Raw genomic sequence first — 22,907 nt, 5'->3', positions numbered from 1 at the left:
CGGATTCGAAATTCGAATACGGGCGGCTTCGCGCACTCGCAGTCGACATTACCTGGGTGCAGGGTATATTTTGAAAAGGTAAGGTGTTCCATCATCCCTGTTTCTTTTTCTCACAGCCCTAGGCCTGACGCTGAAATTGTTTATTTAGAAAGCGATCACACCATACCGTGTTGGGTTGCAAATAATTCGGCCTCACCTTCCATAAATACACCTTGGGGTGCACTCACACTATCAGCAGCTGCTGCTCTCTTCTGCGCTCGCTCTCTCTCTATCTGTCACCCCTGGCAGCGCTCTTGTTGTTTGTTTAATCATAACGCATACGTTTGTACATACGTTTCGCATAATGCAGCGCATTGTTCGCTTTGTCGCCCGGCCGCTCCCGCTGCTGTGTTTATCGTGTTGTTGTTGCAGTAGTTGGTGGTGGATTTTCTTATTGTTTCTGTTTCGGTTTCGGTTTCTTATCACTCTCTCGCTCTGGCCACCGCTCCGCTCCCTCTGTCTCGACACGCACTCTCTTCGTACACAGCTGTTCGAAACCGGTAGCATTTCCAAGGTGAGATCTCTCTCACTCTCTCTGCCTCTTTGATTTGAATCTGTCTATCTCTGTTCTAGGCATGCGCAGCTGTCTGAGATTTGTTTTCTTGATTATTCCCTTCTTTCTGTTCCGATTGAATGCAAATTTGTAGACTTTCTTCGAGAGGGTTGTTCTTGGGAGCCGTCGCAGCCCCTTTTCGTTGCAACATGGACAAATTACGCAAGCAGAGCGGCGGCTCCGATTGTCCATTTTGGACTCTGATTAGATTACCACGAAAAGCCCAAGGGCCAGGTAGAAATGTTGTAAGTATTGGGGCGACTCATTCCTGATTGATCTGAATCGATAAAACTAATATATGGCTCAGGGCTTTCGTAACACTCACTTGAAACACTCCCAGGTCCCCCACACGAAGCAGTAATCGAAATCAATTAAGCAATTGAACAATTGGTGCAAATGTTTTTTGGAGAAAAGTGGGGTATCGCCCACCTCCGAAAAACAGCGCAGAGCAACCCACGTTTGCAATACTCTAGAAGGGGGTACTATAACTTTTTTGAGAAATTGTGCCCTGTTCAGCCTGTTTCTACCAATTTTCAATCACTTAAATCGGGTAGAGAGTATCTAAAGACTGGGGCGAAGTCTTCTTGCCTCGTTTTCTATTGCCTTGACAATTTCAAGCAATTTCTAAAACGACGAAAGTAGTGAAAACAGTTACGTGTGTCTGTGTGCTTGTGTTTGGGAACTGTAAGCAAATTAAACACGAAAACAACTGAAGAGAAGTTGGAGGAGCTACGAAAAGAGATGAAAAGACGCTCCAAAAAAGTTCAGAGTGCACACGAAAGGAATTTCCTCCCTATTCGATGTCAATGTAATTTGTCAGTTCAAAGACCCCCAGCGACACGAGGAGTAGTCCTGGCCGAGCTGCACGGGGATCCTACGTGCAAGATGTTTACATGTTTGTCCTGTGCCGGCGCTGCATTGACAAATGTGCCGAGTGTGCGGACGTGCGCCCAAATACGAGTACTCGTACCATCGTATCCTACTAGCAGATCCCGAGTCGAGTGCAACTACAAAAGTGTAATCAATGTATTTTTGTCACGTTAACCAAATCCACGGGCCTCGGTCGGAGCAGCACGAGCAGCTGATGCAGCTGCCTCGCAAACATTTCCACTTCCTTTGCCAGGACACACAGCAAACATAAATTCTGTCTGTCTGTCTCCCGTTCTGTAAATTTGCACGGCTACAACGACAACTACAACTGGAGCTACAGCTGAAGGAGAAGAATGAGAAGAATGAGTCGAAATCCCAGACGGCACAAAGGATTGTTAGAGGCGCACGGAGAAATGTCACTTCGTTTGGCAGCAATTATCCCTGGAGCCTGAATGAGTGGAATGAACAGTGACTGGGACTCGAACCGATTTCTGTGCGGCAGCTGCCGAGGCATTGGCGCGAGCTAGTCTGCGATTGCAGCACAGTGGGCACTCGCTATGTGCAGACAGATGGCTCTGACTGTATTGGTGGTTGGTAGACATCCGAAGGTACATTGTTTTTTTTTGCAAATGCTGGACGATTGCTGCGCTTCTTTTGATTCCTCAAGCTCATTCCACTCACATAGCGACGGCCCACTGCACTCATTGCCGTGAGCGAGTTACCGTTCAATTGCTCAATCTTTATTTCTAGCGTTCTCATTCTAGCTCTCTCTCTCTCTCTTCGGCAGTGATGTGTGCCTTATGCCACGACTTCCTCCCGGCACTCACCCCCCGAAACAACAAGAGCCGAAGAAAACTTAAGTGCATTTGTGCCCCTGTGTGTATGTCGCGTCGTCTGCCAGCTGTCTGCACCCCCCGATGGTTCTGTCTCTGTCCCGCTCCCACCCTCATCAGTAATTAAGTCGGGCATTATCGCTGGGGCAAACATTTTCGATATGCAGCGTTGGTAAAATTTATGGGCAAATGCATTTTTTTTTTGGCTATTTATAGACCGCACTAATAGTGGGACGCAGAGTTCATAACCTAGTCCATGCATAACTCAGTTTTCCCATAACGGAATGCTATCAAACTTGCACAATGGATAGATTACGATATAGTAGGCAGGTACTGTACGTTTCGGTGCTTTATGTTGACGAATGTGTCTTATTTGAGTTATTTAAGTATGAAATATAGCCGATATAGCGGTGGGTATTGAATGAGTAATAACTTGAAGTAAAATACATTTAACTATGTGTGATGTAGGGCCCTACCCATATGTATCTCAGAAGATATAAAAAACAAATATATTTTTTATCAAAGAGCAAGCAAAGCTGATTGGACTTTCGGCCACATAACTGCAACATGAATTCAAAGAGCTCTTTAAATACTGGATCTCCCTAGAATGAGTCACCCGCTTTTTCGACAACTCTGAGTGTGTGTCAGCAGGGGAGAAAGAGAGATCGCGTAGTGATTAACTGTCTCTGTGACAGCGCCGATTCACCTTTCGTTTTGCCGAGCTGGCTGAAAAACCTTAGAGAGAATAAATGCGAAACAGACATTGGAATCGAAGCGGAAATTCGACTCCTGGCAGGCGCCTCGAATTGCGTTTTGCGCTTCCTCAGCTTTTTCTAGCTGCTGGCTGCTCCTCCTTTCCTTATCGCAAGCGGCGTCGCTGTCGCTGTCGCTTTTGGCGTCGCGTCGCGACTGTGTCATCAGAAAGCGATATAAAGAGCATGCCAAAGCAGTAAAGAAAATAATTTAACGACACTCAATGAAATCACAAAAACAGCAAGAAACAAATTGTATCTTAGGTGAAGAAGGCTTTGATACCCTTTCGAATCAAAAACTGATATATGATATCGAATCTTATGTGGAACTCTAATTTGCTGGTCGGCTCTATTGCGCCTCCGAGTTAGACCCTGAAGCAATGTTTCTGCAAATTATGTGTTACATTACCCTTCCCTTCGCTGCGTTACAAACGTCTGATCAAAACAATCATACCCTATGTAAGGGCTTAGCCACCGTAGCAGCAGCACAAGAAAGATAGCAAAACGCCAGCAGAGGCAGTGACAGCGGCAGAGCAACAAGTAAAGTTAGATGTTTACCTTGAGTCCGTTGTCCGGGCGGCGGAACCAGCGGCTGCTCTAAAGTTTCTGCAGCTGTGCTGTGCTGCGCTCTCTTATCAGCTAAGCAGGGAGTGCATTGACATTGTTGCTGTCGCAGAGAGCTTTGGGAAGCGCAAGAAGCCGGGGCAACGCTGCTTGCGCGGTGCATTAGAGAATGCAAAACTGGGCACAAAGAGAGGAAGCAAAGAGATGAGACAAGCAAAGAGATGAGATGTGTCACTGTGTGTCTCATTCCATTTAATTAAGCTTATGCACGCCTTGTACTTCTTCACGATATCTTCATTTAGCCAGTTCCTCTCTGCTGATATTTATCTCTCTTCTCTCTGTGCACACTTCGTCTTTGCTGGCTCTCCAGCATGTCGTCTCCCTCTAACCAGCCTTGACCGTATGCATGATCCAAATCCCGTTACATTATCATCTGTTTTCTTTTGCCTGTGCAAGCGCGCTGTCTTTCTCTCACTTTCAAGTGGGCTGGGCTGCTTATTAAGTCATAGCCAAAGCTAAAGGCAAAGTTCACAGGCACTTGGCGCCCACATAATGCAGCGCGCTTATGTTTGTCTCAAGGGTATGGAATGCAGGCGGTCACCACCCCGCCAGCTTTTGATGTATGCAGTATGTATGTATGTGTGTGCATTGTCATAATTTACTATTTTAGTAGCTTGCGCACACACACACACATGGAAAATAGTGGGGAGTGCGGGAAAGAGAGACAGCCACTCGAGCCCCATTGTTGACTTTTGTTTTAACGCCTTGCACAAACACACAGGCGCACACATACTCTATTACAGGCCCTCCTCCTGCTCTACACGCTTCACTTGACGCACATTGTTGTTTAAACTTGCGCGCTGGGGAAAAATCATACAATTTATAAGTGTTGAAGAACGACAACATGAACAGCACTGGGGCTGGCCTATCTGCAAAGCGGCAACAACCACAATGGCATTAACAACAATGAGGCAATGGCGCCTGCTTTATATTAACAAGCCAAAAGGAAAAGCGTCGAAAATATAGAGAGAGTGAGAGAGATGGTAAGGAGATAGCGGGGGAGAGGCAAAAGAACAAAATAAAATTGTTGACAATGCCGCAAAACAAGCGAAAAAAAACATGGAATAAACTTTGGTGCGGAGGGGAGCGGAGGGGAGCGGAACCCACACACATACACGCAATGGGAGCAAGAGAGATGCAGAGAGATTTGGAAGAAGGAGAGAAATGTTTTTGAGTTTGGATTGTGGGTGTGGGGAATGGGTAGGATTTATGCCGTGGAATATAATGCGACGACAGCTCGCGGAGTGCCGCTTTAAAGCAAAGGGAGAACAGAACTCTTTTCACTTTGCCATTATATGCGCGCCCAAGGGAGGGGTAAAGGGGGGTCGTCTGAGGTTAGTTATGTGGGTGAGGAGACAAGGGGGTGGAGGGTGCAATAACATATGTTTTGGAGGCATCGTGGATTATGTAACAACTCGCTGCATTTGAACAATGTTCTACTTCGGCCACACTCCCCTCCCCCATTGTTGTAGCTGCTGCTGAGGAAAAGAGACAGCCAAAAGAGGATGGTGGATAGACGGCTTGGGGGTGTGGTGGAGTGCTGGTGTGCTGCTGCTGCATGTGGCAAAGCCAAAATATTTGAACAATTTGCGCTGCTGCAGATTTCTTTGGTAGCCACAAAAGCGAAGCCAACAGCCTCTCCTCTCCTTTCCTTTCCCCTTTTGCATTCGTGTGTGTGTATGTGTGTCGCATCCTTTGCTCTTGCATTCTCTATCCCATTTTAACACTATCGTTCTCTCTCTCTTTCACTCAATGGCATGGCGACTGCACTCGTTTAGCATCGTTAAGCTTTCCACTTTCCGCTTTTGTGTGTCGGGCCACATTTTTCGTGCTAATATCGTTAAAATGTTATTACAACGTAGTTTTTGCTTTAAACTCGCCCTCTCTCCATCTCTCTCTCGCTCTCTCGTTCTCTTTCTCTTCCTCTGGGTTGGAAAATTATCGTTAGTTTTGTTGCATGCCCCCTCGTCCTGCACAAAAGATATTCTTTCATGTTTTCTGGACTGGTCGGGGCTGGATTTTCGCTACATCGTGTAAAATTAATTGAATGTAGCTGCAGTCCAGGACTAGGACTAAGGCCAGGGCCACGACCACGACCAGATGGCCACTAACGGATGTCGGAGCCGTGTAAGCCAGGCTCTGGCCATTCGGCCAGTGGGCCATATAATTTAGAAGCTGCGAGAGCTGCTTAAGTGCAGCCAGTGGCCTGTCAGTGGAGGAGCTTTTGGGTGAGTCCACAAACTGTTTTCTTATATGTACAATGTGGAGTCAAAAGAGCCACCCTGGCCCGGGCGTCATGTGGCGTCAATTAGGGCATGACGATAATGATACTGATTCAACAAAGGAATGTACGAGAGAAATCAATTTGCTCCAAGCTATTGTCATAATGGTATTCCTTACAGAAAGTAATTTAGATTTGCTGTCAGACTGCTGGAATGGCCGGAATGGCTGCACTCAGCCAGAAGGAGCAGCGCAGTGAAGACAGACCCAAAGACACACATTCCAAAGGTGAACTGGAGCTCTGGCCCAACTCCTTACGCTTATCAGGCACAGCTCCAACTTCAACTCCAGCCTGGGCCTATCTTATCTCCCCTTTGCTGGCATTCCTATGCGTACGCATACTCCGTATATGCGATTAAAAACTGTGCTGGGAGATACAGATGGCCCCCGTTCGTGGTGACAAATATTGATTTATGCTTTAAGCTTTCAGCGTCTGCTCCAATGCAGCGTGGCACACGGTGGGATGGGATGGGATGGGGATGGGGAGTGGGCTCATCAAATATTTGCTTAAATAAAGCAAAGGCAAGCTTATTTTTCTCCCAGCAAATGAACTAAGCTTCCTTCATTTGCTGTAGGTAGGTGCTGGGAGTGGTGGTGGGGTGGGAGGTTTGTTTTTCCCTCGTATTGCATAACAAACATGAATATTCTGTGAGAATTTCCTGCTTTTCAACAGCCTTGGACGAGGACCAGCACCGGGACGAGGATAAATGATTTTTCCATCTACTTGTGCTGCTTCCTCCGCTTCGCAGGCAAAATTTAATGATGGATTCGCCAGCAGCCAGCAGCCAGAGCCAGGCCTAATCGTGGGCGGTCGTGAGCATTGGCGTGGTCGTGGGCGTGTGCCTCGGTTGCGTGTCTACAGAAATTATAATACTGAGAGGGAGAGACAGCGGGAGAGTGGGTGGATGCCAGGAGGAGCTGTTCCTTATTTACGAGTCGAGTATATACCAGTGTGTGTGTGTGTGTGTGTGTGTGTGTGTGTATTTCTTCTTATCTGCGATGAAAAGTGAACTATTATTCAGTGGGCCCTGACCGAGACGCGCTCAACTGCGACGACAGCGGCGTGTGGCAAGACGGACGCCCTTCCCTTTCTCCTACCCCTATCTCCATGGCCCTGCGTAGGTGCTGCGAAGCGTGGCCCAGAGGGACGGCTGGCAGGCGTTAGGACACGCGTCCTCTTTCCTTGGCCAAGAAAGTTTTCCGGCGGTGGACTTCCCAGGCTTCCTGCAGCAAGGAAATTACAGTGCTAGCAACAGCTGCGGATGTTCGCGGGGAGCGAGCTGCCGAACGGCCTGTCCAAGGACTCACCAGAGATACACAGGAATGCGAGGAAGGGTATTAATCCAGAGCATAACGCATCATTCGATTGGCAAACATTTGTGTCGATTCAATGGCATGCTCCATGGGAAATCTCTTATGGGTTAGGGCATCCAAAGTTCGCCCTGACTGGTCGTCTCTTTAATACGATTTCCCTATGCCTCTTTTTGGCTTATCTAATGCCGGATCTGGGACCGCTTTAAATGCCTTTAAACACTACCCGAGATGGAGATGCACCTTTTCCCATTCAGACTCTTATCGAGCTTATTTTTGTCATACATTGAACTGGGGGCTGTGGGGGGTTTATCTTTTGGGGCCCGCAGCTTGTACACATCGAAATCGATTGTAATTTTGTGTGTGTTTTGGCATTTTTTGAGATTTAAAGGCCCGCAGACCCTCGGGGTGGGCTGGGGCATCGTCGCACATCCTTTGCCATCAATCAAAAGTGCGTGAAATCAAGAATTTATGCCTCATTGCCGGCCAGGACACGCTCGAGCGCATTGAGTGGATAAATCGCATAAAAATGCCCAATAAATGCTCGAGTAACAGGCTCCCAGTGGGGGGAGGTGCTGTGGCAAAGTGTGGGCCAGGGACAAGGCAGGAAAATATATAAATTAACTGACAAACGCAGCCATACACCGGATATAGTGCTGTGACCACTCCACGTAACTCTTTGGGGAGAGACTCTTTGGCGCAGAGACGACCACAAGTCAGTTGCACGTGCGGCTCTAGGTAGCAGGCCCAATGCCTGGTGAAAGGGGAGCGGGACAGGCACATAAAAATTGCATGAGCTTGAGTTTGATTTGAATGTGGCACCCCAGTGCCAGTGGCAGGCATAGAATAAGGCAGAAGGCACTTTCTGCTGGACCATTGCGGTTTCTGTTGCAAACATTGAAGCGTGCCGCAGGCAGGACAATTGTTGCGGCGCCACAATCCTTCTCCCACACTCCACAAAAGGGTAACATTACATGCAGAAATATGACAAAGTTCTCAAATGAAGAAGGGAACAGCGTAGATCTATTCCCTACAATCTCTTCAAATTTATACTCGAAATTCTCTCAGCCAACATCCAGGTGTTGGTTTGTGTGTGTGTGTCCTTGTACAGGGAGTGGGCACTGTCGAAAGTAACGGTCGCTATCGTTTTCCACCACTTTTCAACCCTCTGTGGGTCTCTGCGGGTCTCTGAGGCGAAATCAACGCACGGCAGATGTGCCACAGCGATCGAGGCAGGACACGCTCAGGGGCGCAGCGCCGCAGCATATGCGGGGACTTCATCGCGCTCCCTGCCCAGATCCACCCTGAGTGCAGTACAGTTCTTGTTTAATTATGGGCCACAAGGAGTAAAAACCAAAAAAAACGCACACCAACAGGGCCATGTCCCGAATCGGGTTGAACTGCACTGGGCTGGGTTCCTCTCTCTCTCTCGCTCTCTCTGGCTCTCGCTTTGTACAGTTGTGGAAGTTGCGAGCATTGTTGTCCTTGTTTACATATTATTCCATATGCTGCGGACATCCTTGATGCAACATTAAAGAGCTTGCATAAAGTGTGTGTCCCTTTTGTTGCTGTAAGCTTCGACTTAACAAAAAAATGAAAAATGAATAATTGTTTGTGATTGTTGAAAAAGGTTTACATTTCTGGTCAACGGCTTTCAGTTTGAATTTCATTATAAAACTCGTAATATTTTCACAATTTTCCATTGATACTCATGCAAATAACTCTTCTGCTTGGTCAAATTTGCATATTTAGCCAAAAAAAAATGTATATAGAAAAACAAATCAATAGCAGAGCAATTTGTGCTGTTGAACAAATACCATTTTGGCCTCGATGAAGTTTACATTTAAAAAAGAATGCACCAAAGTAACTCTTGGCTTAAAACATTCCCATCTGCATATGGCTTAAAGAAGGTAATAAAACGAAAGAAGGAAGGGAGGACAGAGTGTGTGAGAGGGAAGGAACCATTGAACTGCTTTGCGTTCATCCTGTAACCGGAAACTGTTAAGCAACCGTGTGCCATGCCATTCATTCAGTCTGCCACTCATTCATGCCCCTGCTCGTGCTGCCTAGTCGTTGGTCATGCAAATCCCTGGCACACCAATTTACACCTTGGGTGCAGTTTGCAAAGCCCCTGGATAATCCGCATTAGATGCAAAATGCAGACGGACGAGCGGCCACAGCCCAACCGATTTTGGACCGGACCGGACCGGACCATGTGGCTCTACTTTAGGGCTTAGCAGGCTGTCACCTCCACCCCCACAGGACGAGCAGAATAGAGCAGGGACGGGGACAGGGACAGGACAGGGACAGTGGCTCTAACTGATGCCATTACTTTTGCTGCTCTCATTCAACGGGGTATGGGAAAAGGGAAGAGGTTAAAGCAAATTGAATCGTGTTTTGTCGAGCATTTCATTTCGGCATTTGTCAAATGTCGAAAATGTTCCAAACCGAAGCCGAAACGAGAGTCCAACCCAAAACAGCATCCAATAAAATATGTATGTTTCGCCCATTGCCCATTGCCCAATGCCCAATGCCCTCAGCATATTGAAATTTTAATTTTTCAATTCATTTTATGTAAAACGTCTGTCCGAGGCGAGAGCTGTGTAGCTGTGTAGCTGGAGTTGGAGGCAGAATAGCCACAGGAGTGCCACAAATAACAAATTGCTTGTCAATGGCACGGGGCACGGGGCACGAGCCGTGTACAGCCAGGGACTTGGCTGCTGCAATTTGAATCTCGATTAAAATTCATTGAGCACTCGGCATCAGCTAAGCCTTGGCACTTGCACAGTGGTTCCAGGCTGATTGAAGAAGGAAAACACCGAGTCAACCGTCTGGGATCAAACTTTATTCAGCTGCAATGCCCAACTGCTGCACCAGAGCCAGGACCTTGCGACGCTGCAGCTTATCGTTGGATGTCTTGGGCAGACTCTCGACAAAGTAGACGCCACCCCTGATGTGGTAGGCGCCACTCAGGTGCCGCTCCACAATGCTCCGTATCTGCTCTGCGTTGAGGCACTGGCCCTCCCGGCTGGCGGTGCGCACGACGGCGCAGGCCGTGAGGTTGGTGGCCACCGGATCGGGCACCCCGAAGACACAGGTCTCGCTGACGCCGGGCAGACGCAGGACGAACTCCTCGATCTGCTCCGGATAGATCTGGAAGTTGTTGTACTTGAAGACATCCGTGTCGCGGGTCTGGATGTACAGGTAGCCCTCGCTGTCCAGATAGCCAATGTCCCCCGTGCGGAACCACTGGCCATCGGGGCTGAGGGTGCGCGCGGTCGCCTCCGGATTGCGGTAGTAGCCCTCCCAGTGGTAGCGCAGGCGGGCGTAGACGATGCCCACCTCATTGATGCCCAGTGGCATCTTCAGCTTGTCCAGGACACGCAGCTCCACGTTCCGCATGACCTTGCCCTCGCAGCCGAGCGGCCCGCCGAGATTCTTGCTCAGGCCTCCCATCTCCGAGAGGCCGTAGCCGACGATGAATCTTTGGTTGCCGATCAGCTCGTACATGCGCCGCGAGACGGCCTTGCAGACCTTTGACCCGGCTCCGATCAGCACGCGAATGGACTCCAGTTGGGCCTTCAGCTTGTCAAAGTCGGCGTCGTGCTTGGACAGCAGCGCAATCTGGTGGGAGGCCAGGAAGAGGAAGGTCACACGATGGGTGGCCACCAGCTGCAGCAAGTACTCGACGCTGTACGGCCGATGGGTGATGATCCTCCGACATCCATTCAGCAGCGATGCCAGCAGAATAATCGTTCCAGATATCCAGTATAAAGGACTGAAGGACAGCAGGATGCTGTCCCTGGTGTAGGTATTTGGACTGCAAGTTGGAGGGTTAGACATGGAAACTGAATCGGAGGAGTCCTTCCACTTACTTCTTGCAGTTGCAGAGCAAACTTCGATGTGAGCGCGTCACTCCCTTGGGCATGCCCGTTGTGCCCGAGGAGCACACAATGAAGGCCGTGTGATCGCCATGAAGCTTGGGACACGGCACATATCTAATGAAAGTCCATCAAAGGATAGGCTGGGAATATGTACATATATTCGCTTCGATTGTGGCACTCACGCTGCTGCGGTGATGGATTCGTTCTCGTTGAGCAGCTCGCCGACATCTCGCACTCCCTCGAGCTGTCCATTCACCAGATAAATGATTGCAGGAGTGACCAGCCTCTGGTTAGCCGCCCAAATGGTGGCATAATTCTCCACATCGCAGAATATCAGCTTGGGTTCCGTGATGTCATACATGTACTTGACCGTCTCTGAAGGGAAAAGGGAAAAGGGAACAGGCAGAAGGGAATTTCATCAGATCTCGTCAGAGTTTCACTCTCGATTCGTACCTTCTGTGAACTCTGGATGCAGCGGATTGATGGGTATTCCTCTGAGCAGTGCCGCTATGACCACGCTGGTCAGTTTGGTTGTGTTGCTCGCTGATATCCCGATGACATCGCCCCGATACAGGCCGAGCCGCTTGAAGGCCTGCGCCATGCGTGCACTCTGCTGGGCCAGCTGGCCGCCGGTGAGCTCCTCACCTGTGGGATCGCAGTGCTGCATCACCTGGTCAGCGTTGATCTGGAGCACGCGCATGATGACCTCGCCCAGGGTCATCTCTGGGCCGTAGAAATCCTTGCCGCGCGGTCCGAACCAGGTGCGCGAGGCCGCATCGTAGTGCACCTCACAGCTCATCTTTGCGTCTAACGATCGCCGATGGAACTAAGTGTTTTACTGCGCCTCATTTCGGCTTTATATGCCCCCACGGCATGCCGCTAGGAAACAAAACGTCGCTGGAATTAGTTGCTAATTAGTTGGACACGCGGCGACGTTCCCTGATGTCGTCTACAGATGTCGCTCCCTGAAGTCGTTTTCGTGGCTCAAATTAGATGCTGATTTTGGCCATTGATGAAGCTAATCAAACCCCAGAGGCCAGACGCTCAGACGTTGCTGAGTGTTATGGAAACTTTATCGAAAACCCTTTCGGCAATGACTCACTCAGAACCAGATTTTGCTTGCATCGAATTTCAACATTTATTCGCGACAAAATTGTCTCTACAGATGCGTGGTGATCTCATTGAGCTCGGCCAGGATTCTGCGCCGTTGGATCTTTTGGTTCTGGGTCTTGGGCAGGTTATCCACAAAGAAGACCCCGCCTCGAATGTGAAAGGCCTCGCTCAGATGCTGCTCCACAATGCCAGTGATGTCGTTGGCTGTCACAGCTCGACCCGCGTCGCTGTCATCTCGGACCACAGCGCAGGCGGTGAGATTGGTGGAAATCTCGTCGGGTATGCCGAAGATTGCCACTTCGTGGACACCCGGCAGGTGGTGGACGACATCCTCGATCTGCTTGGGATAGACGGGGAAGTGGTTGTACTTGAAGACGTCCGAGTCGCGGGTCTGGAAGTGCAGGCAGCCATCGTCGTCGAAGTAGCCGTGATCCCCCGTCAGCAGCCACTGTCCGTCGGGCGTGATGGCCATCTGCGTGTCCTGCGGATTGTGATAGTAGCCGCCCCAGCGCTGGCCCCAGCCGCACATGGATCTGCCCCGTCTGGTTGGGGCCCAGTGCCTGAGCCTGCTCATCCAGAATGCGCACCTGGACATTCCGCAGCAGCTTGCCCTCGCTGCCCAGCGGACCACCCACATTCTTGGAGATGCCTCCGACCTCCGAGAGGCCGTAGAGCACAGCGAATCTGTCGGCACCCAGCAGCTCGTACAGCCGTCGCCAGATGCCCAGCGGAACCTTCGATCCGCTGCAGACAAACGAACGCACCGACTGCATCCGCTCGGCCAGCTCCTCCCGCTGCGGACTGGGGCTCCGCGCCAGCAGGGCCATCTGGTGGGGCACGGTGAGCACGAAGCTCACTCGATGGCGCTGCACCAGATCGGCAAAGTAGTGCACGCTGAAGGGCCGATTGGTGATCACCCGCTTGCAGCCGTTGACCAGCGAGGCGAGCAGCGTGAAGACGCAGCTGATCCAGTAGAGCGGGCTGATGCAGAAGAGCACCGTTTCCGAGGTGAACAGCTGGGGACTGGGGGGAGCATTAGCGGAGATCTCTATGGAAGCTTTTGGCTTGCTGCCACTCACATTTTGGCGCCGTTGAGGAGGCTGCGGTGCGATCGCGTGACGCCCTTGGGCAAACCGGTTACTCCCGAGGAGGTGATGATGAAGGCCGTGTCGTCGCCGCTTAGGTGCGGGCAGGCAAAGCTGCAAGAACACACAAACACACACACATAAAAATAGGAGTTCGGTGGGGTGGGTTGGGGTGGGACTACCTACAGGGTTTTCTCATCATACTCAATGGAACCGTCCGCGAGCAGATCCTGAATGTTGCGCACCCCCGGCAGGCTGCCGGTGAGCAGAATGAGCTCCGTCTTGAACTTGAGGCTGTTCTTGACCGCTCTCAAGGTCTCGTAGTTGTCCAGGTCGCAGAAGATGACCTTTGGCTTGGTGATCTCGTACATGTAGGCCACGGTTTCTGCAACAGAAGCAGATCTGATTATCCCCTGGACTCCTCAATCGATGCTGTGAGGCCTCATACCCGAATCGAACTGCGGATGCAGCGGATTGATGGGCGTTCCATTGAGCAGAGCAGCGATGACCACTTCGGTGAGGTAGGTGGTGTTGGTGGCCGATATGCCCACGACATCGCCGCGCTGCAGCCTGAGCCGCTGGAAGGCGTGAGCCAGGCGACGGCTCTGCAGGAGCAACTGCCCTCCGGTGAGCTCCTCGCCCGTGGGATCGAACACCTGCATCACCTTGTCCGAGTAGAGGCGCAGTATGATCAGCGCCACCTCGCCGAGCGTCATGTCCGGGCCGTAGTACTCCTTGTCCTTTGCCCCCGACCATATCCTCTCAATGCTGTCGTACTTGGTGGTCGCCATATCGCTCCAGCTCTCTCGCTCTCTCTCTTTCTCGGAATCGGGGAATCTGGGAATCGCAATAGACAAAACAAAACTTCAACTCACTAACTGAGTTGTGGCGAACACCGCCTGGCCTATATATATAGGCGACCTCTGCCAGTGGCAGAACTTGCTGTGCTATCTGCTAATTGCCCAAACACGCGCCCCATACCCATACCCAGTACCCATAGCCATAGCCATAGCCATGGCTACCGCTGTCAAGATGCTTCTAATAAAGTTTGGCGACAGCAGCTGCCGCAGCCACTGCCACTGGCAGATTGTCAGGTGTGTGTGAATGGGCATAACACATGAGCTGGAGCTGGAGCTGGAGCTGTAGCTGTAGCTGGAGCCTGGAGCCGACACTGACACTGTTCTGTGTTGGGCTGGGATGACATGTCGAGGTGTCGGACCAATCTCCCTTGGGGTCTACCAATCCCAATTGAAGTAGTTGTCGCTCTTGATTTGTGTTGTGTGGGGGTTGGGAGTGCGGTTGCCACGGCATGAATATTATGACAGCCGGAACTAGTTGGCTGATTGGTTGCAAAAGTTTCCTAGACTCGAAGCAAGGATCACCAAAGGTGACTCCACACAGATTGATTTTCCTTACAGCTAAGATTCGTGCCATGTTCAGCGCATTTCGAGCCACTGTGGCTGGTCCCGGACTTGGGGCCGGATGCGTTTCCTCTGCCCACAGCTGGCAAATTGCATAATTTCAACGATTAAGCACGCTTTGAGCTGCTGTCTCTCTCTCTCTGTCTCTGTCTCTGTGGTTGCCTCCATGGCTCTTGGTTCTTGTAGCTTTGGTTCACTTTTTCAAGTGGGATTTACGCACCCATCCATATACACATACATACATACATATGTATGTCTGTGTGTACATGTATATGGATATAGAGACAGCCGCAGAGAGATAGAGTCGCATCCTTGATGGGCGCACGCTTCATTTGCGTGCTTAGTTAGGAAATCAGGCGTATGGCTCCGGGGCAGAGCGACAGAAGGAGGAAAAGCTCAGAGAGCGAGCCGTGGAAAACTTAAAATGCAAGTCGCATTCGGCTGCACCTGCTGCTCTGTGGGTGGGAGGATGTCTGTGGCTCTGGCGGAAACTTCGCTGCGTAGTCGAGTGAAAGTTGTTCGCAGGGTGCACAGATAGACAGACCCGGTTGCGGATTGGATTTGCCTCTCCAAAGTTGATCTGATTCATTGATTTCGCTTAAACTTAATTAATTACTCGCTGGGTGGAAATGTGCAACAATGGCGGCAGGACTACTCGCCAGGCCGAACCCCCTTGAGGTCGATTAGCAGCTAATAAAAGTTTAGAGCAACTTTTTGTATTGCCATTTGATGACCGAAACTTAAGGCCGAAACTTCAAATATCAGAAACTAGCTGGGGATTCACTGCCCGACCCCTCGCCATCGCCACGCCATCGCCAGCGATAAGCCACCGCGGAGGGGGACACTTGCAGAACCCACTTCCAGACCGTGGCCAATGCAATCAGGCTCAACATTATAATTAACCGCAAAATGCAGTCTCCCCCCGAGGCAGCCCCAGCCCCCGCACTGCCATTAAAACTTTTGCGACAAGCAGGCGTACAAAAAAATTACTTAATTAAAATGATTGACTAAACAGAAAAGTTTGTGCGAAATCATTTTTCCCTTTTTTTCGCTCTCTTCCTCATCCTCCACAGGCCCCTTCGCCGGCCCGCAACTGAAGTAGTCGCTGGCTGGGAATACTTTTCCGGAACAATAGTTCTTTCCGGTTGCGTTGCGTTGCGGTTCGTCCTTCGTCCTCCGTCTCCGCACCTCCTCCTGCCCATCCAGTTCTCGCTCTCTTCCACTTATTTATTGTTTGTGTTTGGCCGCTGGCTATGAAATTTTTCTCTCTAGAAAAACGTAGAAACGAAATGTGTGCGGTCGGGGACGGAGACGGGGAAGGGGAAGGGGAAGGGCTAGGCTGGTCTGCTGCTTTGCGAGCTTTACGAGTAGATGCGACAGCATCTTGTTGTTCATCTAACAAATTAACGAACGCCTCGAGTGCTGTTCTCTCTCTCCCTCTCCCTCTCCCTCGCTCTTTCTTCAGCTTTTAGGAACAGGCAGAAACTTTGAAGTGTTAATGAATTGAGCGAAGAAAAGAGAGAGCGAGAGAGAGAGAGAGAGAGCGGCAGACGCGGCTAGGGTGAAGGGGGAGTAATGACCGTTGGTCGCTGTTTGTGGTTAATTTTGTGGTAATTGAAATTATGATTTAATTTAATTTGTGCCTCAAAGTGTTGACAGAGCGATAAGAATCTGCTAACAGAAGAAACTTTGTAATGGAAACAGCGATAAGCCAAGAGCTAGAGAGAGCATCAAGGAAGGGACTCCAACAAGGACATGTACCAGGAGTCCTGTTCCCACAGAAAGCGCAAATATGAAAGTGGTTAATAAAATTGAATTTTTGGCAATGCAAATGCAAATGTAATGTGGAAAAAGTGCAACATTGAACTTCAATTAAAACAAATTAACTCCACGAAAAAGTTGCATTTGCCAGCGTTCCATTAGTCAATGTGATTAGTGCAATTAAATTATGCCTGCCAAAATATTATTCTGGCATTGTGGCATTCTGGCCTTCGTGGCATGCACGAATGGTTTGTCCATTGTGGCTGTAGTTGTATTAATGCGACATGTCCGAACATGCACACAAATGTACTTAACATTTTGCCAGCTTTAAAGCTGCAACGGAATCACATTAGTCGTTGTCCACTTTGATTGGAAGCCTCGAATGCTAATCGCTTGAGGCAGGTGTACTCGGGCGGACCTGCATAATTCAAATCGGATTATGTTATACGTGAATTTAAATAATACACAGGACAGACGGGACAATGAGTGGTGAAGCGGGGGAGCGGAAGAATGGAGGGGATGTGCAGACATGGACGCTGTGTGCTTAAGTCGTCATTACAAATCGTTACAAGACTAATAATCCGTACAAATGACTCATTAACAATTAATTAGAGCGCCTTACACACTTTCTCGAGTCGAGTGTTTGTGCAGACACGAGCATAAGCAAACACTCACACATGCATAATGGATGTGCTGGAAAGTAGTGGAGAAGCAGGCTCCATCCACAGTTTCAGTGCAACCTGAATACGAGTGTGCCTGAGAGCGTGCGTGTGTGGCAGCCACAAAACCAATTACATTCTTGATTCGAAAGCATTTTCGCTTTGGGCCCAAATCGTGGCAAGTGCCGGAGCAGGGAACAGGCCCAGGGCCAGGGCCAGAGCCAGGGCCAGGGCCAGACACTTAACCCCAATGGAAACTAAGGCAACTGTAAGTGGAGCCAAACGGAGTGTCTCTGTGTGTGCTGCTGCTGCTGCTGCTGCTGCTGGGTCCCTGATGGCACATAAAAAGCATTTAATTTAAATGTTGCTCAAATGCCTTTCCTGCTAATAGCTGACACAGCTGCAGCTGCCTGCCGCCACTCCGTTTCTGCTCCACTGTAGATCTCATACCCCTTTGTATTTTAGGAATATCCTTGCTTAGTCCCTGCCGATCCGGCTGATCCCTCTACAACTTACAACAGCCTCAACAGTTGAAGAGAAATTATGCTGTTCAAGATTCCACACTCGAATTGACTTTTCATCTAGTTCCAACCCCAACTGCCACCACCCCTTCCCCTACCTGCAGCTGTTAACTGCTCCTCGAATCGTAAACGCAGCTACTGCCAAAGGGGAAACGATCTGCCAAAAAATTGTAATTGGAAAATTCGCACAGTTGGACCAAACGCTCTCGACTGCAGCAGGAGGAGACTCCGGCAGCGAGGATTTCGGCAATTCCGATTTGGCTGGAGGCCCCCAGGCGACTGGTGACTCCCCCCGGGCTAGTGTCGCACCTGGGCCATAGACAAAAGCCATTCGCAATTGTCTGTGGTGTGTGGAGCGTGTGGGGCACCATTGCAGCCAATTAGGATGTTCATTTTGGCGAATTTCACTGCTGGATGGCACTTTGTGATTGGATGCCCGCCTGTTTGCCACATGCGATTGCTCATAATTGCTCATTAGGTCCACAAAAGACTGAAAGCGATCCACTGTCTAGGCCACGTTGAATTATGCAGAACCCTTAAACAGCCGCTGCAGCAGCCGGGAAGAGCTACCAATCAGGATTACTGGCAAACTGGCAAACTGGCAATTTCTTGCCTTAGATGGCTTTTCACAGTTGGTTTCCCCTGGATGCAGGCATCGGAACGTGAATCATGCCGCTTTTCCACTTTTATTCAAAGATTCCTTTGACTTAAGCCGACTCAAATCGACAGAAAACACAAAACGAAACACTTTGGAAGAAAACAAAACTTCAATTTACTTGCGGTCAACTGCTGCCCTTCCCTTCTGTTCGCCTCCCTTGTGCTTTTCTGTAAACGTTCTTTGGTTTTGTTTCCCTTTCCATCTCCAGGAGGGACATAAAACATAATAAAAGCAAATACAGCAACTGCAGCCACTGCTGGAGACTGCTGGAGATACAACAAAAATTAATTTTCAACAAACGAAAGCCTGGGAAATTTATGCTCTGCCTGCATAAACAGAAACAGAAACAGCAACAGAAACAGCAACAGCACAGGAATAAAAAAAGGAAAAGAAATGGGCGAAAAAACAAGCAACAATTCATTTCATTGGCTGCACAAGATCCAGAGCAGTCATGGACGTGGTCCTGCTTCTGCTTCTGCTTCTGCTCCATGTCCAAGTCCTAGTCCTGGTCCTGGTCTCGGTCTAAACGCACTGCTGACCAGAGGACAAACTTTGTGCTACTTGCCATGCGGCAAAGGCAGCAAAAACAGTGCTGAGCTGGAGCTGGAGCGGGTCGGGTCGGGACGGGACGGTGTGGAGCTAAAAGCAATTCCTGCGTGCAGCCAGAAGACTCTGCAGCTAACCGCAGGCATTCAATTCAACTAGAAAATACAACTTTGCCGCTGCTCTTTGCCCTCTGCTCCTGCTGCGTTTTTATTAGCTCAGACACAATGCAAAAAGCCTCTGACTGCCAGGACCTGTGTATAAATAATGAATACAGTGGAAAGAAAAGCAGCAACAACTACACCGACCACTGCACAGCATTAACAGCCAGAGAAAAATGCCAGAAAAGTAATTCTTTGCGAAGCGAAAAGAAGAAAATATACACAAAAAATCTACAGGAAGCAGGAATAGGCACTTGCCCACGGGTCGGAGCTGTATACACCCTACACCCTGGGGCAAGCCAGCCAAAAGCATCGTTTTGAGATGCTCAAAGGTACTTAGAGCTCATCCAATAAATGTTTCCTATTTGTTTTCCTTATGGAAACAGAAGAAATTCCAACCCTAGAGATGTGTCAGACAATATGCCACTTCTGTACCTAATTACAGGGTATGTGGATGAAAAAACCAAACGCGTTTAAAGTTTCCCAAGCAATTGGAGCAAAGCGCAAAAGTTTTTACTGCGCGGTCTGTCAGTGGGTTAAGTGTAGAAATGCACCAGCACCACAGCACAGGGCAATGGCTCACACAGAGAGAGGGAGAGGGAGAGATGCATTGAAATCATCATTAATCAGGCAAGAGACGCAAGGCGAAAGACTTTCTTCACACATTCCGCCCGAATCCTTGGTGTTTCATGTCCCAAATATTCGCGTCCTAGCCTGCCAATATTGAATGTTTAAACAAAATTTGAATTAAATTGCATTTCGTATTTTGAAATTCATTGGAAAATTGCGAACTTTTGATTATTCGACATTTTGTGCAGACTCGCATTGGGAGCTAAAATGCTCCACTGTTTCCGCACTGCAAGCAAAAAAACTGAGTGCAGCTTCGAAGACATACAACCAAGTCCTGCCCATTAATGAATTCAATTCACAGGACCACCCCTCTCCTGCTTTTGAATGAAATGTCACAGTCGAGCCGTCACTCTCTGCCGTGACCTTGCCCCGCTCACCGTCTAACCCTCCAGCACGCTCAAGCAAATCCTTCCTACGTGCACGTGTGTGTGTGTGTGGAGCAATTTGTTTTCCGCTGAGGACTACGTTCTCCTCCTGATGTAATTAGCGAAGTTTACTTTTGTGTATAGTTTTTTTGTGATAATACTCTACTGCATATTACGCTTCCTTTTCTATTCCATATCAAAGAGTGTCCTGTCCACATGTTTGTGGTTCCCTTTGCATAAAGATTGAATCACAATTATTAACATATGGCTTTATATTCATTTGCAGCTCGGATTCTCATACCTAAGTACCTCGAAAGGGCATTCAAATAATCAGCCGCTGTTTCTCTTTGATGTTACAAATTAAGGGAGAGCTTGAAGTGCTTACTTTTGATTTGTATTTGATTAACGCTTCCACCTCCACTTGGATTTATCGCCCCACCACCCACCGTTACATAAATATGCATGCGGCCAGAGTCGCGCGCCCCATGGGCCTGGCACTCGCTCTGTGGGGGGATCGAGGAGTACGAGTATCTGTCCCTGGCAGTGAGTGGAAAATTGTATGTCAATTGAATGGCCAGAAATCACTGTTTAAATTTGCATGCATTTGCAAAGGCAATCGAGCCAAAGCCAAAGGACAAGCGGAAGCAGGTCATCGGGATAACAGCGATAGGGAGTCGAGTCTCCTTAGGAGCGGCACCAGCCAGAGCCTGTAGCCGGAAAGGGAAACGGCAATGGTTAACGCGCAGTTGCAGTTGCTGCTGTTGCTGTTGCATGCATAAAACATAAGGATAACGAACGGGGCACCCATACACACCCACACCTACACCTACACCTACATCCACATCCTCACAGATACAGATCCAGATAGAGAGAGAGACACAGCCAGGTTGCAGGACCCTGCCAGAGGCATTGTATAATTAAAATTGCATTCAAATGCAAATGCAAATGTAAATCCGAATCCGAATTCGAGTCCGAGCCCAAATGCAAAGGTAAGCTGCAAAAGCGTAAGGAAAACGCTCACAGATTAGACGGCTTCCTCGATCCTGGCCTGGCTGGCCTTGTTAGCGGCTTGGACGCTGTGTCCTGCCCATTCATGACTGCGCGTCGGACTGATCTCACTCTGAGCCGCACCAGTCGGCCCGGGGCTCGTACCAATCCCATTAGTTTTCGGCCCTGCCTCAATGAGCTCTGTTGCAGCACAAACAACACATTAGGACGCAGGGATTTACACGGACTTTGTCCAATTTACTGCAGCAAAGTTGTGCCTACCGCGCAGCTGACTCGACCAGAGACCTAAAGCGCATCCTGCTTGTGTGTTGTGTGTGTGGTGTGTCCCCACATCCTCATTCCGCTTGCAGCTCCTGCTGCAGCTCTCATTGTGCTTATGAGTTATCGCTTCCTTCTGGCGGGATCCTTGCAGCGTTTTGCAATTCCGTTTGCTCAAACGTTCCTGGCGTTCGTCGTATCTCCACAGTGAGCACTGCCTGCCGTAAACTGTTTGTCCCCTGAGCCCAACCTTTACTCACTCCATTCAGGCAGGCACTGTGTTCTTTTTCTGCATATGGAATTTCATACGCTGGCATTAGGGATTCGCAGTGTGTCCCTCACCTCTTCCGCACTTATTTTTTTATTGCGAGAAAATCCATGGTTAAGCCGGCTATGCAAAGTATTTCAACAAATTCATTGATGCCGAGCATATTCCTGCGAGTTCATTGCATTCTTGCACCTTCCTGCTTACCCTTCCGCCTCGTGCCGCAGCCAGCGGGTGGCAGTGGCAGCGATCAACATGTTAACTCTTTGCCGCCGCTTGAACCTGGCTTAATGCACACGTGTCCTCCGGTGCCCTTTGGTTCGGGGCTTGGCTCAACAGGTAGGAATTGTTGCAGCCGCTGCCCGCAGGTCGTGTGTCGTGTGTCGCCTGGGTGCAGGGCACGCGCAACACTTTCCCGCTTCCCCGTTGCCTGCCTGCCAAATGCGGGCGCTGACAATGTGCCGCCGCCACGGATGCCACGTGCGCGGCGCTTTGAGTGAGCGTCGGCTCTAATTGAAATGCACTGCGAATGCTCGTCTGCTCCACAAAATGTGTGAGTGTGTGTTTGCATGGGGGCTAAGGCTAACCAAGTGTAAATTGAACTTTTCAGCTGCTCCTGCAGGTGGAACGGAACGGAACGGAACGGAACTCTTGCCACAAACTTCCCGTTGCTGCTGGCAACGGCCACTTGCAATGCACAAATCATAACACGATTAGAATTGACAAATCCAATTTCGATGACACTCTCGTCGAACAACTTTAATGAACTGCAAATATTTTGCTTTGCGCCTTGCCTGCTGGTGGGGTGGCGCGTGGCGCGTGGCACGTGGCTGGCGTTTCAATATTTGCTGCATGTAAATTTGCAGCCAACTCAATCGAGTGCAACAAATCGCAGCTCAACTGCATATCATACTTTGCATATTAATGCCACTGGCATCGCCAAATCCCAGGACGCGACTCGCGTCCATTCAGCGGGAGTCACCGCCAAAAGCAACAGCCAGAGAAATCCTGCGACAAAGGCAAAGCATCAATTCCAGAGCACACTGCAAGTGCTGCAAATGAAAGAAAGAAAATTATTTGTTTTCCCTCATTGAGAATCTGCACAAAAAGAAAAAGAAACGGAGAATGCAGAATAAAATGTAAATGAAATTGTGCACGGAATTGAAATGGTAATGGGATGGCGAATGGCGAATGGCCCTGATGGCGAAACTGATTGGCGTAGATTCAAGGAGAGATTATGAGGAGGCGGCATTTTCCATACAGATTTTAATGCTTCGAACATATACACATTTAGCTCTTATGGTTAATAGATA

General features: G+C 49.4%; 2 protein-coding genes across 2 annotated transcripts; both read right to left on the bottom strand.

Moving 5' to 3' along the window:
- Positions 1–10,085: 10,085 nt before the first annotated feature.
- On the bottom strand, positions 10,086–20,898 carry LOC117891266 (luciferin 4-monooxygenase). Its single transcript, XM_034796639.1, has 6 exons — positions 20,888–20,898; positions 18,919–18,924; positions 11,600–11,946; positions 11,329–11,521; positions 11,138–11,260; positions 10,086–11,082 (listed from the first exon to the last, which is right to left on the bottom strand). The coding sequence occupies exons 3-6, from the start codon at positions 11,943–11,945 to the stop codon at positions 10,107–10,109; spliced, it is 1,638 nt and encodes a 545-aa protein (XP_034652530.1). The 5' UTR covers position 11,946; positions 18,919–18,924; positions 20,888–20,898; the 3' UTR covers positions 10,086–10,106.
- Positions 12,265–14,179, bottom strand: LOC117891267 (luciferin 4-monooxygenase). Its single transcript, XM_034796641.1, is given in 5 exon segments — positions 12,265–12,776; positions 12,778–13,282; positions 13,339–13,458; positions 13,531–13,729; positions 13,793–14,179. Coding segments are annotated over 5 exon segments (1,638 nt in total). The 5' UTR covers positions 14,136–14,179; the 3' UTR covers positions 12,265–12,305.
- Positions 20,899–22,907: the final 2,009 nt, after the last annotated feature.

Source organism: Drosophila subobscura, chromosome E (genome assembly GCF_008121235.1).
Source record: "Drosophila subobscura isolate 14011-0131.10 chromosome E, UCBerk_Dsub_1.0, whole genome shotgun sequence".
Classification (NCBI taxonomy): Eukaryota; Metazoa; Arthropoda; class Insecta; order Diptera; family Drosophilidae; genus Drosophila; species Drosophila subobscura.
This window is presented reverse-complemented; position numbering and strand designations above follow the sequence as displayed.

What these genes read in the sequence shown, in the direction of transcription:
- LOC117891266 (XM_034796639.1), bottom strand. Translation starts at nt 11,945, where the DNA reads ATGAGCTGTGAGGTGCACTACGATGCGGCCTCGCGCACCTGGTTCGGA. An exon ending in GCATCCAGAGTTCACAGAAG is followed by an intron (nt 11,522 to 11,599) that starts GTACGAATCGAG and finishes TTTTCCCTTCAG; the next exon opens with AGACGGTCAAGTACATGTAT. An exon ending in TTGCTCTGCAACTGCAAGAA is followed by an intron (nt 11,083 to 11,137) that starts GTAAGTGGAAGG and finishes TCCAACTTGCAG; the next exon opens with TCCAAATACCTACACCAGGG.